The sequence below is a fragment of the Ipomoea nil genome, unplaced genomic scaffold (genome assembly GCF_001879475.1).
Source record: "Ipomoea nil cultivar Tokyo-kokei standard unplaced genomic scaffold, Asagao_1.1 scaffold0465, whole genome shotgun sequence".
NCBI lineage: Eukaryota > Viridiplantae > Streptophyta > Magnoliopsida > Solanales > Convolvulaceae > Ipomoea > Ipomoea nil.
In genome coordinates, this window is record NW_017616893.1 from 2,661,476 (window position 1) to 2,680,209 (window position 18,734).

General features: G+C 34.9%; 1 protein-coding gene and 1 non-coding gene across 4 annotated transcripts; both read left to right on the forward strand.

Annotated features, from left to right (window-relative positions):
- The first annotated feature begins 11,393 nt into the window (after window positions 1-11,393).
- Window positions 11,394-11,465, forward strand: TRNAQ-UUG. The gene has a single exon. It is a non-coding gene; the product is annotated as a tRNA-Gln (tRNA).
- Window positions 11,466-11,530: 65 nt separating this feature from the next.
- On the forward strand, window positions 11,531-15,976 carry LOC109173188. Of its 3 annotated transcripts, none has more exons than XM_019322476.1 (10): window positions 11,531-12,027; window positions 12,529-12,623; window positions 12,817-12,896; window positions 13,235-13,276; window positions 13,390-13,517; window positions 13,960-14,257; window positions 14,654-14,832; window positions 15,041-15,253; window positions 15,340-15,651; window positions 15,730-15,955. In XM_019322476.1, exons 1-9 carry the CDS (start codon window positions 11,582-11,584, stop codon window positions 15,611-15,613), a joined length of 1,755 nt encoding a protein of 584 aa, XP_019178021.1. In that variant the 5' UTR covers window positions 11,531-11,581; the 3' UTR covers window positions 15,614-15,651; window positions 15,730-15,955. The 3 variants fall into 3 exon arrangements, with proteins under 3 accessions (XP_019178021.1, XP_019178022.1, XP_019178020.1); XM_019322477.1 differs by having other exon boundaries at window positions 15,742-15,955; XM_019322475.1 differs by having other exon boundaries at window positions 11,532-12,027; window positions 15,340-15,976.
- The last annotated feature ends 2,758 nt before the right edge of the window (window positions 15,977-18,734 follow it).

The window sequence follows — 18,734 nt, forward strand, 5'->3', positions numbered from 1 at the left end:
CAAAAAAAAAGATCATCTTTAATTAAATTATTTAAATTAAATCAGCCTATATATTTAATATTACAAATAATCATTCCTAATTAAATTAAATCCAATCATCTTTAATTAAATTATTTAAATTAAATCAGCCTTAATTAAATCAATTCTTAATACAAAACGTAAAATCAGCCTTAATAACAGCACAGAATTGCGAAATCATCGTATTAGTCAATTATTATTACTATAATTACTATTACTATTTATTTTTATAATAATAATAATAATAATAATAATAATAATAATAATAATAATAACGAATTAGCCTTACAAAATGAATTATTCACATACAGAAACGCGAAATCATGCATCCTATTAGCCTTAACGAATTATTATTACTATAATAATATAATTACTATGTATGTGTAATTCATGGTATTTAGTATGCATGGGAATTATTATTCATCTGTTACTATGTACGGGAATCATGCAATAGCTATTAGTATTAGTATTTAGTATTTCATAATTAAATAATTAAATTAAATTATTCATTTGTAATTCATTTGCACAAATTCATAGTTATAAATACCTCATTTGTCTTGCTTCTCATTCATTTTCAATCCTCTTCCGGTACTTTTCATACGCTAAACTTTTTAATATGACTCCCACCTTCAATCTAGCTACTTAACCAAATCACCGCTACCTCCACGAGTTGGGCGATACAAATTCGTCTAATCCGAATATACGAGTCAATATTCAACAATAACACATTCTCATATTTTGGAGTGTGTGTTTCATAATTCTGAGGTATATTCGTCACTTTTAGTATAGATATATATAGATTATCTTTTAGTGTATATATATATATATATATATATAATTTCATAATATATTAAATACCAATATATATTTTTCTTAATTTTAGTTTTATATTTCACATGCTAATATGTTTGTTATATAACACATATTCATGTATTTCATGTTCTATTATAATGTAGATTTTCATTAAATTTTTACTTTTTGCGAATTTAGGGTACGCGTATACATGCAACAATAAATAAATAAATAAATAAATAAATAAAAAGAAAAAGCTCAAGTTGATGAATTTAAAAAAATCTTTTTTAAGGGTCATTTGTACTCCATTAAAAACTTTATCGTTGCAACAAATGACATGAGATAAAAAACTATGCACTACAAATACAAGATCATGTTCATGCATTCTACAAAAGTCTTTCACTATAACAACAACGACTTTCCAAACATGACATACATGTTGAAAGCTTGCGATCAACTTGGTCCTACCCAAATTAATGCTTCCGAACTATTTGGTAATACTTATTTACGGTCCTCTAGTAGTTATTGTTATGATGATAAATCTCTATAGATTTGGTTGGTTCTGTTGTTTCGATTGAATCTTCACGTATAACCATAATTAATGGACGGGAGACCAAATTCATCCATTTTGTTCTTTAGGATCATGAGTAAGTCATGTTATATATATTAATCAACTTTACACTTAATCATGGATTATATGTGTTTCCTAATGTGCGTACGCCTTATAACAATTTTTTTTTCTCTTTTCAGAGAGAGACGTTTACCTTGCACTTTTTGGGAGCAATATGTTGATCAACTATTACAGCATGTCAACTATGACAACCCTAATCCAGTTGTTTGACTCATTCAGTTTTGTCGTGCAAAAATGTACAACATATGAGTGAGTTACATACGACTGAAAGTAGAACATATTTTAGTTGTGACACAGTGTGCAAAGCCGATGTAGACGTTGTAATACTGGGTTATGTACACACACCGGAATTTTTGAACGGCATTAGAGCTTCAGGTGTACCAAACCATTCATTAACTTTAAAAATTGGCTCACCAGTCATGTTGTTAAGAAATGTTGATCATTCAGTTGGATTGTGTAATGGTAAGCGATTGGTAATCACCAAGTTAGCAGCCCGTGTAATTGAAACTGAGTTAATGGATGGTGCTAACAAAGGAACAAAAGTGTTGATCCCCAGAATGTCAATGTCACCATCTGATACCAGGTTACCATTCAAGTTTCAACGAAGACAATTCCCATTGATGTTATCATATGCAATGACTATTAACAAAAGTCAAAGTCAAACATTGTCACATGTATGATTGTTACTTAAAAAACCAGTTTTTGTGCATGGTCAGTTGTACGTTGGCTGCTTCTCGAGTTAGCAACCCAGATGGTTTTAAAATATTGATTGCCAAAAACTCAAGTTCCTCTATTACTTCAACAACCAACGTGGTATGTATACTACGAAGTTTTCAATAATTTGTAATTTTTGTCACTCTTATTTTTTTATATTGTATGTTAAAGTAATTTCTTTATTATTTCTATTTTCCATTTTATATTTCTCTTCCAACTTTTTATATATTACATCATCTCTTAAATTTTTCACACAATTACACAATAAGATGAACAATATTCATCCTGTGCATCGTACGAGTATCATACTAATTTTTTTTAATGATAAAATAAAACTTGTTGTCATCTTGTGTAATTTGTTTTACTAGTATTTATTTGTGATGGAATCGACTAATGTTTTAGTAATCAACAAACACATATGACATTAATATATGTTGGCATTGTTATTCTTTGTTTCAAGAAAGTTAATAACTATAGTCTAGGATTAAATTTGGAATTGTCAGGAAAGATAAAGCGACCTCTGGTGAAATTAATTCTTAAATAATTATATATCGATTTAAATATTCTTAATATATTACAATAATTCCATTCCGTGCACCGCACGAGTAAAAATACTTGTTTTTTTAATAATAAAATAAAACTTGTTGTCATCTTGTTTAATTTGTTTTACTAGTATTTATTTGTGATGGAATCGACTAATGTTTTAGTAATCAACAAACACATATGACATTAATATATGTTGGCATTGTTATTCTTTCTTTCAAGAAAGTTAATATGTTTGTAATTTAAATATACTTTAGGAGAACATATTTTATAAATTATAGTGAGGAAAATGTTATAGACCTTATAGTAAACTTAATGAGTTTACAATAACGTAATGAACATGCAGTTATGACTTAATGTAATTGTATGTTAAATTTTTTTAAATATAAAAGGGTGTCACATTTAAACGATCTCAATTAGAATTTTGTATATATATATATATATTAGTGATCATATGAGAACCACTAACTCGTAATAACATAAGAACCAATTTGGTGCATTAAAAAAGACAGATCTATGAATGAGATTAATTGATGAAATTAACAATGCGTGTGTACAAAGCGTTACATTGTGTGCATATTAAGCATGTGTTTTGTGTGCATATCTTACATTGCACACAACACATGCTTAATATGCACATATCATAACACTTCATACGCAGATGCATGTTTTTAATTCATCCAATTAATCTCATCTATAGATTTGTCTTATTTTAATGCATCAGATTGGTTCTCATGTTTTTACGGGGGGCCGATAGTGGTTCTCATTAGAACATCACCATATATATATATATATATATATAGATATTGAATCTGGTGAGGTTACCTTTGTCAGGCAAGGTGGTGAGGCTTGATCTGGTGCGTTGTTTTGTTTTTTTGGATGGATGAGATTAATCTCATTGTGTAGCCACGTGCGTGTGTATTTAGTGCAAATGGGGGTGTTGTTGTCTTTTTTATATTGTCTTAATTAGGTTGTAATAATAGATTAGCAGATTTTATGGGCTTGTGCAACACTAATTATGGTAGTTATGTGTTTTAATTATATTATTATTGTCGATATGCGTTACTGACGTGGTGTTTGCATCCGACTCTTAGTCTACCAGTTGTAGACTGTCTTCTCCGCAAACGCTACTGCTCTCTCCCTTCTCCAACGGTCACTCCCCGATCAGATATCCAGCGCATTCTCCGACATTCTGCATGGCAGGGTCTTCTTCACGCCAATCCAAGAGACAAAGGCGGGGATCTGCTGCTCGCATTCCAGGTATCCCGTATGATTTTGATTGTGTATTCGATGTGGGGTGTGTATATAGAGTGGTTGGTGGGGGGGCATGTCGGCGGTGGGAGGATGGAGGAGCGCCGGCGACCGGGGAGGGCTGGGGAGTGCCGGCGACGGCGGTGGGAGGGTTGGGGAACGCCGGCGACGGTGGGAGGGCTGGGGAGTCGACGGTGGTGGGAGGGGTGGAGAGTGCCGGCGATGGCGGTGGGAGAGTTGGGGAGTGCCGGCGACGGCGGTGGGAGGGTTGGGGAGGGCCGGCGACGGCGGGGGGAGGGTTGGGTAGTTGGGTAGTGCCGGCGACGGCATGGGGGGCGGTGGTTTAGTTTTGCGATGCGTATGTTCATGGGGTGTTTTTTGTTCCGTGTTTTAGGGTTTACGCTCCGTTTTTTTTTTTTTTTTTTTTTTTTTTTTTTTTTTTTTTTTTGTTAACTAGCCAGTGGTTATGCAAAATTTTTTTTTTAAGTCTTTTAAACTGTTTTTTGAATACTTCTAAAAAATAATTTGTCATATTCATGGTGGTTATCAATAATTTATCATTATTTGTTATATAATGACAGTTATAATGTTTGTGCATATCACATATGAGGTATATGCAAAAAAAAAAAATGAAAATGTCTGTTAAACTGTGTTTTGAATATTTTTTTTACAAAATTGTCATATTTATGGTTTTTAACATTATTTGTTATATAATGACGGTTATAATGTTTGTAGTAACACATGTTTGAGGTTTATGTGTTTAAATACTATGTGTCGTCATGTGTCTATGCAGTAGGTTTTTTATTTTAATTTTTTAATTGCATGTGCTAGTTGCTTTCATGGTCTTTGCATTTCAGTATATGTCTTATTCCAATTCGATTGCCAACTTTAAGATTGTTAACATTACTATTACATAATGGTAGTTATGATTTGTATATGAACACTGTTTTTAGTTCATGTGATTAAAATTATCTAACTGTGTTGGTTATTAAGAAAGTCTTTTAAAATGTTTTTTTTTTTAATATTTTCAAAAAATAATTTGTCATATGCATGAGTTTTATCATTATTTGTTGTATAGTGGTGGTTATAATGTCTGTGCATATCATATATGAGATGGGTCTATGCAGTAGTTTTGGTATGTTAATTTTTTATTACGTGTGCTAATTGCTTTCATGGTCTTTGCATTTGATTATATGTGTTTTGAATGTCTTATTCCAATTTGATTGTCAACTTTTAATATTGTTAACATTACTGTTACATAATGTTAGTTATGATTTGTCTATCAACTCTGTTTTTATTTGTTGTGATTAAAATTATCTAAATGTGTTGGTTATTAAAAAAGTCTTTTAAACTGTTTTTTGTATATTTTTTTAAAAAAATTTGTCATATTCATGAGTTTTATCATTATTTGTTATATAATGGTGGTTATAATGTCTGTGCATATCATATATGAGATGGGTCTATGCAATAGTTTTGGTATTTTAATTTTTTATTGAGTGTGCTAGTTGCTTTCACGGTCTTTGCATTTGATTATATGTTTCTTGAATGTCTTATTATGAACATTGTAATATTCATGAGTTTTATCATTATTTGTTATATAATGGTGGTTATAATGGCAGTGTGCTATTTGCTTGCATGGTCTTTGCATTTCGTTAATTGTATGATTATTCCTTTTTGTGTGTTGAGTGATTGCATTGTGTATGCTTTTGACATTGCGTTTTTTGAAATACTTTTTTCCTTGTTATTATAACTCATGGGTATATGCTAGTGTTTTATTTTTATTTTTCTTTTTTAAAATTTTTATGTGGTTGTATGCGTTTATTGAGTGTATGGTCATTGCGTTTGACAATGTGTTCTGTATTTATTTTTCTTTTATTTAATTCAGTTGTCAAATTTTAAGATTTTTTCCTTTTTATTATTATTTTTATATAATGTCGGTTATAAATTATGTATCAACACATGTTTTTTGTTGTGTGTTTTTATTGTAGCAGACGATGGAGAGGCGTTTGAATCCCCGCCTGTTGCGCGTTCGTCTGTGGTGCATCATGGTCAACTAGTCCACCACGTTGGGGTGCCGATCACTGTTCGTCTGATTCATTTGCACTGACATCGCCTTCACTGCCAACACCTGTAATATACATTTCGTAACAATGTTCATAATAATCGACGCGGAATGTTTGCTCATCGAACAAAAATATTACTCTAAGCGTATGTGGTTAAAAACTATTTTTCATATGCTAATTTATTAGTTTGCAATAACCCATAACCCACATTGCACCAGTCTCATCCACTTACGGCACAGACTGTTGTTAAATTATACATGTACGCATATAAAGTTCACTACCCGTAATATATTTTTATAAACCAACACAAACACAGTAATAATCAACGCTTCCGTATTAATGTTTGATATACAGGTGAATGATACAAGCATTGCATTAACAAATCAACTATCGCACGCTTAACTAATACGCATAAGAAATCAAACAATATACGTACGTAATACACACAGCCACCGCTAATAAACCAAAACACAGACGACAATCGCATCACTGTAATTAAACAATGCAGTTCGTCACTTGCACAGACCTGGAGATGAGTTCGCACACAACACATTCACCCTTTATACTACGTTTCAACACTGTAATTAAACACTGCAGTTCGTCACTTGCACAGACCTGGAGATGAGTTCGCACACAACACATTCACCCTATATACTACGTGGTTACTGAACAAAACGCCGGAACACCAGAAAAAAAAAAACAAAAAACAAGCCTGAAAAACAATGGAGGTCTCGCACACATAAGCAACTTGAAACAAGTACAAACTAGAAAACAAACAACAATTCAATACAGGATGCACAGACATGTTTTCACAAAACAAAATTTAAAAAAAAAAAAAATTAGAAATTTTGCACATACCTATGGCCGGAGCCTCCATTTTTTAGTTCGATGTAGTGAAACAGGCGCTGCTCCGACAAACTGTATGGGGATGGCTTGCGTTAAGGAATCATCACAATAGCAATACTACTACATTACCGCTAATATATATTAGAATCACCAAAAATCGGATGATAATCATGGAATATATTCCATATAATTTCTCACCATAAATACTTATTAGATTACAATTACTTATTCACCCTTATGACTATTCTATCTTATAGAATCAATACAAATTCTAACTCAATCTCACCATTAAATATTTATTGATCTAATGGATCTGATTAGATCTCATACACCCATCTAACTATGTGACCTCATGGGATCCGGAGCCTATATATATATATATATATATATATATATATGGAAGGGTTCAGGTGTGCATGGATGGCTTCCCGTGCGGTTGACACACCTTAAGCATTAAAATGGCGCACATTAAGTACATAAATCACGCACCTTAAGTATTAAAATGGCGCACTTTAAGTACATAAATCATGAACCTTAAGCATTAAAATGACGCACCTTAAGTACACAAATCATGCACCTTAAGCACACAAACAAAGCACCTTAAGAAGACAAACAACGCACCTAAGGTTTTAAAATGGCGCACACTAAGTTTCAACAACTGACCCATAAGCATACAAATCACGCACCTTATGAAGGAAAACAACGCACCTTAAGCTTTAGGTTGACGTACGCATCTTAAGTTTCAACACTGACGCACCTTAAGAAGGAAAACAATGCACCTTAACAACCGCACAACGTAACCGCACTTGAGAAGACCAATCGCACAGGAACATATATATATATATATATATATATATATATATATATATATATATATATATATAGGGTCGCGTTCAGGTGCGAATAGGTGCCCAGGAAATAAATGCGAACTAATCAGCGCGCGCCACGTGTCAGCATTCATTGATTGGGTGCACCTACTTTCACCTACAAGGGCACTTACTTTCACCTGCAAGTGCATGTAGTTTTTGCTTGCATTCATTGATCGGGTGCACCTACTTTCGCCTGCAAGTGCATGTAATTTTGCCTTGTTAACATTCATTGATCTGAGTTCGTTCTGTTTGGCATCGTTTTTGTTCTTGCGGGGAGTTCAGCGAGTAGTAGTACCCGTGAAAACTAGATCTGGCAATTCGTGTATACAGGCCCGTTAACGGGTCGACACGATAACAACACGAACACGATAAGGCTAAACAAGGACACGACATGTTATGGTTAACGGGTTTAAATTTTTAACACGAACACGATTTGTTAACGGGTTAAATGGGTTGACACGATAGACACGTTTTGTTAACAGGTTTCAAGTCGTGTCGACACGATATGACACGAAACCCGTTTAAACCCACTATTTCTATTAATATATATATTTTTTAAAAAAAATTAAAATTTAAAGTTAAGTTCTATAAGAAAAGAAATAAAATCTACAGTTCAATCATCAAACAAACTAAAAAATATTTAATCCATAACATTCATAAAATGATAAAATAACATTGAAAAATCATAATTAAAGAAGTCCATACTAGTTTTTAGAATCAAATTGAACACGATAAAAATTCAAATTTCAAATTGTTGAATGGTGTAGGATCTTGGCCTAATGTAGTAAATCCATCCTTAGTCATGTTCATAATATCTTTTCTAATCTGATTCATGACCATGGTTCTTACCTAAATGGCAATGGTTCTTAGCGGGTTACAAACAGGTTTAGTAAACGGGTTCGTGTTAACGGGTTAACACAATAATATTAACGGGTTAAACGGGTTGACCCGTTAAGACACGAAATATAACGGGTCTTTAACGGGTCAACCCGTTAAGGACCTGAGACACGTTAAGGCTAAACACTAACCCGTTATTTTCATGTCCGGTTTTGGTGTTGTGTTAACGGGTCATGTCCGTAATTGCCAGGTTTAGTGAAAACCACCCGCAAACATTCATGCACCTAAGTGCAACTACTTATAACTATAGTTGCAACTACTTCTAACTATAATATAAGGGTCCGTTTGGAAAGCAGGAAAATGACTTCTGGAAAATGAGTCATTTTCCGGAAAACATTTTCCTTTCCAGTGTTTGGTTGCATTATGGAAAACTGTTTTTCTGTGTTTGGTTCATTTTCTGGAAAATGAGTAGAATTGTATAATTAAACATTTCAATTATTTTATTTAGAATATTACAACATGTATAATAATATATAATAATATAATATTAATTTTAAATATAATAAAAAATAGCTAAGTTTTTCAAAAAAAAAAAAAAAAACTAATAATATATCAAAAATATTATGGTGGTGGTGGTGGTGTAGTGGTAGTGGTTTTATTCGTTATATAATAATAATAATAATAATAATAATAATAATAATAATAATAATAATAATAATAATAATAATAATAATAATAATAATAATAACAATAAAAATAAAAATAATAATAACAATAATAATAATAATAATAATAATAATAATAATAATAATAATAATTGGTGGTGGTATGACGGTGGTGGTGTGGTGGCGGTGGTATGGTGGTGGTGGCGACGGTGGTATGGTCGTGGTGGTGGCGGCGGCGGCGGTGTGATGGTGGTGGCGGTGGTTGCGGTGGTATGGTGGTGGCAGCGGCGACGGTGGTTGCGGTAGTATGCTGGTGGTGGCGGCGACGGCGGTAGTGGTGTTGGTGTGATGGTGGTGGTAGTATGACGGTGGTGGCAGTGGTCGTGTGGTTGCGGTGGTGTGAAGGTGGTGGTGTGGTGGTGGTGTGGTGGCGGTGGTGTGGTGGCGGTAGCGGTGGTATGGTGGTGATGGCGGTGGCGGTGGTATGGTGGTAGTGGTGGCGGCGATGGTGGTTGTGGTGGTATGGTGGTGGTGGCGGTGGTAGCGGCGACGGTGGTTGTAGTGGTATGGTGGTGGTGGTGGTGGTGGTGGCGGCGACGGTGGTTGCGGTGGTATGGTGGCGGTGGTTGCGGTGGTATGGTGGTGATGGCGGCGGCGGTGGTATGGTGGTAGTGGTGGCGGCGACGGTGATTGCGCTGGTATGGTGGTGGTGGTGGTGGTGGTGGCGGCAGCGATGGTGGCGGTGGTATGGTGGTGGTGGTAGTGGTTGCAGTGTTGGTGGTGGTTGTGGTGGTGGTGTGATGGTGGCGGGGGTATAGTGGTGGTGATGGTGGTATGGTGTTGATGATGTTGGTGGTGGTGTGATGTTGGTGTAAAAGTTGGAAAATGACTTCCCCCCAAAAAAAGGGGAAGTCATTTTCCTCCAAAACAAGCCTATTTTCCAAAGTCAACGGAAAATGATTTCCGTTGACTTGATTTTCCAGGCACATCCAAACACTGGAAACTTGGAAAATGATTTCCAGAACTCATTTTCCAGGTTTCCAAACACACCCTAAGTGCACTTAGTATTGATGCTCAGTGTAAATTTTACTTGCACCTATAATACATTTTACATGTACTTGTAATACATTTTACTTGCACTTCGATGTTCAATTATTTACGAAAATACCACCGCATTTTTTTTAAAATCAGTGTTTCTCATCCATTAGATCTGGACACATGGAGTGCAATTATATATATATATATATATATATATATATATATATATACACACACACACACACACACACGTTAATTTTATTTGTACAAAATAAAAATGAAAAAAATAAATTTAAGTTAAAAAAGAATTTAGAGATACAATTATTAATTTAAAATTTAAATAAAAAAATACAAATTAATTTTATAAATTATATGCTATTAATTTCTCAACCATTAGAATGGAATATGTCTTGTGCGAGGTCATCTCGTGCGAGATATATTTTAAAATTTATAAATAAATTTTATAAATTTATAGTTTCATACAACAAAATAGAGATCAATACATAAATTATAACATTTGAAAAACTAGTCTAATAGTATTATTTATAAATTATACAAAATGAAAACATATATATATATATATATATATGTAATTTGGTTAATCAATCGATTAATTCGATTAATTGACACTTTTGAACTGAATTAATCATTAATCAAAATTTTAAAAATTCTTAACCACTAACAAAATTGAAATATTTTAGTTCAAAAGTGGTTAATTAAAATTTATCGAATCGATTTTCACCGAATTATACACCCCACAAATAACAAAAAAGGGAAGCCAAAGGTTGTATCCTTCTAATGAATATTGAATACTTGTAAGCAAATCATGGGCTCAGTCTAGATGGTAAATTGTTGGTGGGTTGACGGCAAATTATACTCTGGATCGCGGTTTACAATGTATTGATTCTTTGTGCTTCATTAAGTTGAGAAATTAGTTTATGAACAGATACTACATTGTAATAGAGTCAGTAGCATTCAAAAAAATAAATAAATTGGTGTATAAATATACTAGGAAAAGTAGGAAATATATCCTTTATTGTAAATTTGGTGCAGAATTATGTGTTTTGGGTGGAGATGGCCTTTGTTATTAAATATACAAAAACAAGTACTTCTTCTAAGACATAGTGGTTCTATGGTGTAGTGGTTAGCACTCTGGACTTTGAATCCAGCGACCTGGGTTCGACTCCCGGTAGGACCTTCGATTTTCATTTTTCTGATTCATTTCCAATTGTTAATAAGTTTTTTTATACCAATTTTCTGTTCGCAAACGCGACTGATTTTCTTCTCCCTCGAGTTATCCAAATCCAGATTCCAATGGCCGCAGCGTCGCCTGAGAAAATCCAAGCTCGTCACTCCATCAACCACCTCTCCTACTTCTTTCAATCCACCGCCTCGAATCTACACTCTCTCATCAACGCCAATACGCCGTCGTCTTTTCCGTCTCATACCGCCCCTCCTCCCCGGCCGGTCACCCCTCTTCTCTTCTCGGAGTCCACGCCGCACCCGCCCCCGTTATTGCACTCTTCCCCTTTCGAATCGCCTGACTCCAACTCCTCGTGTCCAACTCCGTCGTCCGCAATCAATGGCATGTCTTCTAGGTCCGATTCTGGATTCCCCGGCCCGGTTAGAATTTCCGGTCTAAATCCCGGCGGAAAAGGCGGGCCGGCTTTTGTCGGCCAGGTTTTCAGTATGTGCGACCTTTCAGGCACCGGTCTTATGGCTGTCTCCACGCACTTCGACATTCCCTTTCTGTCTAAAAGGTATTCCTATCTTCTACTATATACTTGTGAACATAGTATGGCTTCTCAGGAGTATCATTTTATCTTAAGCTCAGCGATTCTTCTGATGAGAAGTTGAGATGGTTAAATTTGAAAGCGGTGAGTGATTAATGATTTGTGAGTTTAAACTCTGTTATAATTAATTCGAATCGAGCTGGAGAAGTTCGCAAGCAATGATTGATTAGAATTTAGAAATATATAAAAATTTCAATTTTGTAGACGGAGTAAGGTGTATGTATATACTGTTTCTAATTGAATTAGTTCTACCTCAAGTTCTCTGCGAATGCGGCAATCATTCAATGGCATAATTACCGAATATGGAAGCTTAAATAGTGACTTTTTCATTTGTCGTTTACTTAGTGAAAAAGTTTGCTTGTATATGCTGCAGAAAATTGAAAATGGTAAATTCGTTAGAAGATGCTTCTGTACTTTATATGTCTTACCTTATATTTTGGTTTTGGGATGATTTACCCTGTTTAATAGGACACCAGAGTGGCTCAAGAAGACATTTGCAGCAGTTACAAAGAGTGAAAGAAATGGCCCTGTGTTCCGTTTTTTTATGGATCTGGGTGATGCAGGTTTGTCTAGTAATACTGTGATATTTGGTGTTCTTTGTTGTTTTGATTATTGTCCTCCAAGGATTTTGAGTTTCATTCTATTTATTAGGGTGCTTTTCCCAATCTCTCTGCTATGTGCATGTGGCTAGTGGCTACATTTTGTTCCCAAAATATGTTGGAGATTTCTCACACTTTTGACAAACTTGTTTTTCAGTATCTTATGTCAAACGGCTGAATATTCCAAGTGGTGTGGTTGGTGCATGCCGCCTTGATTTAGCATACGAGCACTTTAAGGTACTTGATTTCTCATTTTGAGAAGATGAGTATTATAGATAAAATGTTATGTATGATTTGTTATGAGACAATTCCATTTTTATTGACCTGTCAAGTTTGATGATGGGAAATATTTTTTGGCAACCTGATGATCAAGATATGTTCTTTAATTCTTACAGTTGTCTGCTTCTTAAGTTGAATGGTTCTTTCCAAGAAATAGTAACTAAGCAATGTTATTATTGGAAAAATTATGTTAAAAGACTACATCTATTTAATTGTTACTTCAAGATCTTACTTTCTTTTTTATATATTCATTTCTTTTTAGACAATTCAATCACTATTTGTGATGTGTTTTGCAGAAAAAACCCCAGTTATTCCAATTTGTTCCAAATGAAAAGCAGGTTAGTTGTAAGCACCTTTGAACTCTTGGTGGAAAAAATACACATTTTTAAAAATTTTCATACACAGACACTATCTGAGATGACTGCTAAATGATCAAACACTGTAAGTGCAGGTCAAGGAAGCCAATAAACTTCTCAACACAATGCCACAGAATGGTAGAAGGAAGCGTGTGGATGGTGTTCCTGTTTTTAGTGCTCGAAACCTGGATATCGCAATAGCTACAAAAGATGGTGTTAAATGGTAAGTTTATCTACACTTGCTCATTTTCAAGTGAGGTTAGCATCAATCTGAAAAGTCACCATGATTTTTGTTGATCTCAGGTTAATTAATTTAGTGTTTTTGTTGTTGTTGTTGCAAATTTTGTTATTGAGACAATAATGTAGAAATGTAAAATCTATATAACCTGTGCCAACTGGCTTGGATAAAACTCATTGTTCAGTTAGGTTGCTTTAGTGAATTTTTGGATTGCTTAGGTGCTTGCCTCTTCCTTTATTTCTGAAAATAGATAAATTTTCATTATTTTGTTTTTTTCTAGCATTAATAAAAGAATATGCATTCTAAGCAAAATGTTTTGCTTTTCAAGTGAAGAGCTACATGCCCACAATTTATTGGAGTATAACCATGGCATTTTTTCTTTCCTATCAATGTTATATAATATCGGAATTCATTTTCTTTCTATCAGGTATACTCCTTACTTCTTTGACAAGAGCATGCTAGACAACATCCTCGAAGATTCAGTTGATCAGCATTTCCATTCATTGATTCGTACAAGACACTTTCAACGCCGGCGGGGTGTTATGGATGACAATATTGGCAATATTGCTTCTGATTTAGTTGAAGAGATGGATAATAGCATATGGGAACCTCCAGAGGAACAAAAGTTGGATAACATATGGGAGCCTCCAGAGGAACAAAAGTTAGATAGCACATGGCAGTCTCCAGAGGAACAAAAGTCAGATAGCATATGGGATCCTCCAGAGGTACAATTGTACAAAAGTCAATCTTTGTAGTTTGTCCTCAGAACTATTGCAATATGAAAAAGAAAAGGAGAGAAATATTCATTATTCTGTTGTAGAGGCATGAAATCCATATGTCTAAACAACTAAAATATGGGAAACCAGCATTCCTGACTGCCGAGGGATAGGGAGAAGAGGAGAGATTGGATAAAAGAGAATATATAATGGTTATATTGGCGATCAGTTTGCTTTAATAGCAGTTTGGTTTCAGGTTACTGGTTACCCATGCTGTCCTTTCTATCTTTTACTTTTCTATTTCCAAGGGACAAGGGCATGTTTGAATCAGTCTAATGTGTGTGATAAGTAACTATATCTTGAATGGATTGGCTTAGTTAACCAAGCTAATGATGGTGTAAACAGCTTCAGGAGGCAATGAATGAAATCTTCCCAGATTTTCCTTTGATGAGTGCCATTTCAAAGGTTGCTGAAATTAAGCTCCTAGATGCTGTTGATGAAGTTGTTCTGGGGAATAGATGGCTCCGGAAAGCAATTGGAGTTCAACCAAAATTTCCTTACATGGTTGACTCTTTTGAAAGAAGGTGATTTTAAATCTTATTTTTAAAAATTTGCCACAGTATTTTTGTTGTTAAATTGGGCATGGTCAGTTATTTAACATATGTAGAATTAATTTTTGTGTGATGCCATAGCCAAATCTAGTTCCCCCTGAAATGTGCTGAATACCATAGTAACGGATAATGATCTGTTAATTTCGTTGCTTTTCCACAACCCTAAGCTTATTCATTGCAGGAGTGCAGCTTCTCTCCAGAGAGCATGCAAGTCATCCAGTATTGATGCCATATCCGAGTCAGATAAACAATTAAATTGCATAGGTTCTTCAGCAAACAAAATGGATTCTGTACCAGATAAGCGAAGGCTGGATCTCCATTACCCTTTTAGTGATTGGTTGTCTCTTCCCTGGCTAAACCAACAGCAGAGGCAAAATAATATTGCAGACAAAAAGTACCCATGATAATTGCTTCTACTATCTCTCCTTGTTGACATTTGTGAAATAATGTAACTGAAGCTTTTGTTATGCACATGGTCAGGGAAGTGAAAGGAAATGATCCATATCCATCTGCTTTTCTTCCAAAGATTACAATGGTTGGAGTGTCAATGGGGGTGCCTGGCCAGATGAACAAATCCACACTGAAGAAGACTATGGAAGATCTGACAAAAGAGTTGGAGCACAACGATCAAAGAAATCTTGCAGGAAACAACAATGAAACTTTGGTCTGTGAAGAGAGGGATCCCCTTTTTATAGCCAATATTGGCGACCATTTGAAGGCTGTTCAAAGGAAATTTTTTGCATCACAGTTTTGATTCAGGTTCAATAAATCACCTACCCAGTAATACAAGAGGTAAAGTTTTAGGAATGCAAATATCTGTTCCTTGAGGGGATAACTTCATTATCTGCTACCATTATTACATTGTTACAGCTAGTGGTGCAGATGGATGATGGAGATCATGTAATGATATGATGGTGGAGATGTTAGTTGAGGTATTTTCCCCCAAGGCCATGTAACTTTAACTGAATATTATTGTTACAAAGGCTCAGTTTTTGTAACTTGGAAACAAGGTAGCTGATATGCCTTGACACACCATCATCATTTTCATGTCATATTTCCTTGTAATATAAATTAGGCTTTATAATCTTATTAATAAGGATGCATTTGGTTCAGGTAATATAAGATTACCCAAGTAGGTTATGTGAATATGTTAAATGTTATATTACACAATCCTTATGCCATGGATCAGGGTTCACAACGCACTATGGACCCTGGTGTATGTGTATGTGTCTTATGTTGCGAGTTTTTGTGTTTTGTGTTTTGAAATTTTGTACTTAAAGTATGAATTATGTACTTGAAAAAAATTAGTAATTGTATCTTATGTTACGAATTTCTGTATCTTGTGTTGTGAAATTCTGTGACTATGAACACAAATTATGTACCTAAATTATATTTTAAAAATAAGTAAATATATAACATATGTATGTATCTTGTGTTGTGATTTTTTGTGTATTATGTTGTGAAATTTTGTACTTTAAGTGTTAAAATGACGCACATTAAATGTAGAATTTATGCACTCTAAGTGTAGAATTGACGCATCTTAAGTTTTGAAAATACACACCTTAAGCTTTACAATTACACATCTTAAGCTTTCAACAATACGCAATGATATTGTTAATTTCGTGTATGTAGAGTGTATATTGTATGTATGAACACTAATGTAGACAAGAGAAAGTAGAGCCAAGTGAGGTTCTTTTATTCATTGTTCTTGTTCTATCTTGTAGAGAGAAGGGAGAGGGTTGTACATTATAGAGAGAGAGAGAGAGTGTGTAGGGTAGGAAAGTGGAAGGAGAAACCCCTAAAATGGAGGGCTAAGGCCCTTTTTATAGGCCCAATCGAGATGGGTTTGACTTTGACCCGAACCGTTTGACCTGATCCAAATAGGAGCACGGAACGTACGGGGAGTCTGAACTCGAAGTATATTTCCCATCACACAAAATTTGATTAAATGGGAGACGGTTACTAAACCCAAAGATAGAGGGGGGCTTGGTATTTGGGGAATGCGAAATGTGAATATTGCTTTCCTTGCCAAGCTCAGTTGGAGACTTTTGAAAGAAGAGGAGCCTATTTGGACTAAAGTTCTGAGAGCCAAATACACAGGCAACACCCGTGACATTAATTGCTACCAGAACCTCAAACACATGGAAAGGCATCAATGCTGCGTTAGACATCATCAAGGAGGGAACTCAAATAGCAGTGGGATATGGAGAGGACACCAGATTTTGGACCCAAAAATGACTCTGTAATACTGATTTGAGTAAGCTTTCCTTGAAGCAGATTCCCCCTGACGAGTTCAATTCCACCGTTAGAGATTATTGGGATTTGGGATGATGATTTGGCTTTCAGTGTCACGTGTTTGCATATCTGGAAGTGGAGAAATGCTTTAGTGTCTAACAATGAGACTTCCCATGTGATCCAGAAAGCCTCTCGGATCAGGAACTATTGTAGAGACATTCAGTTTGCCTTTGCCAAAGGTTAGCCCCAGAGATACTCACCTACTGTCTAGACGAGGTTGCTTAGTTGCTGGAATAAATCGAAGAACGGGTGGGTTGTTGTGAACGTCGACGACAGCAACATCACTATGAGAATTGGATCGTGGGTTTCCAGAAGAGTCTTGGCGAGTGCTGCGCAGATGAAGCCGAAGCCTGGGCAATCCTTCCTGATTTTAAAATTGCCTGACAATTCGGTCACTCTAAGGTCGTTATTCAAAGTGACTCGGGGAATATAGTCCGTTGAATCAATGACTCCAAGTCCAGCATCAAAGGCGGTGGCTCCTTAAATAATATTGTGTCCGAATGTAGATCTTGGATGACGATGAATTTGGAGGTTCGTTGCTTCCACGTGCAACGGGAACAGAACCAAGGTGCCGATTAGCTCGTGAAGAACTGTGGCTTGAATCCTAACCTTGTGTTGTTCCCATGCTGTCTTAATAGGGATGTGGATTTGCTTATCCATAAGGATATTTTTGGGGTGCCTTTCGCTCGTGGGGATTGATTTTTGTGTTTTTTGTTCCCCGGCCTTCGCCCTTCATTTTATATATATAAAAAAATACAATATGCAAAATTATCATAATGTCACTGTATTTTTTTTAAAAATTTATCTTCATTCTAGGCTCTTGATTTTGTCAAGATCAATGACTATGATTAATCTGCATGTTTTGCCTGTGAGACATTTTGAAAGCGAATTGGATATAATAAATTTTGAGAAGTCACATCCACATTCAATCCACTAGTGATGGATTTTCAATAAATGGATCTACATCTCGTCCACTTTAAGTGAAAGTGGATGGGATGAGAGCAAATTTGGCGGATTGGACGAGATACGCCCACTTTAAGTAAAAGTGGATGTGATGAGAACAAATTTGGCGAATTGAACGAGATATGGCGGATCCTTGCTCACTCCTAATTGGTTTGCTTCAACTTTCAATAAAGCTTATCAAGAAGAAAAAAAAAACAGCATTTGTCTTAACTTATACCTTCTTTATTTCAATTTATTTTATATGACTATACTATATATCCATACATTTTACATAAACAAACATGTATCTTTTGATGCGATAATTACATAGGCCTTGTTTGGTAAAAAATTGGCCTATAGGTCAATTTTAGCTTATTTAATCACTATTAATTGTTTGATTTAGTTAAAATATCAATATAAATGTTTGGTTAATTAGCTTTTTGCAACTCCAAAAGGCTAAAATTAAAAAAGCTACTCCTAGCAACTTTTTCAATTAGCTTTTTGATAAAAGAAATTATACCAAACAGCTATCAGCAAACAGCTAATTTACCAAACACTTTTCTACAATCAGCTAATGTTATCAACTATTTATACTCTCTAATTAACACAATCAGCTAACATCCATTTTACCAAACAAG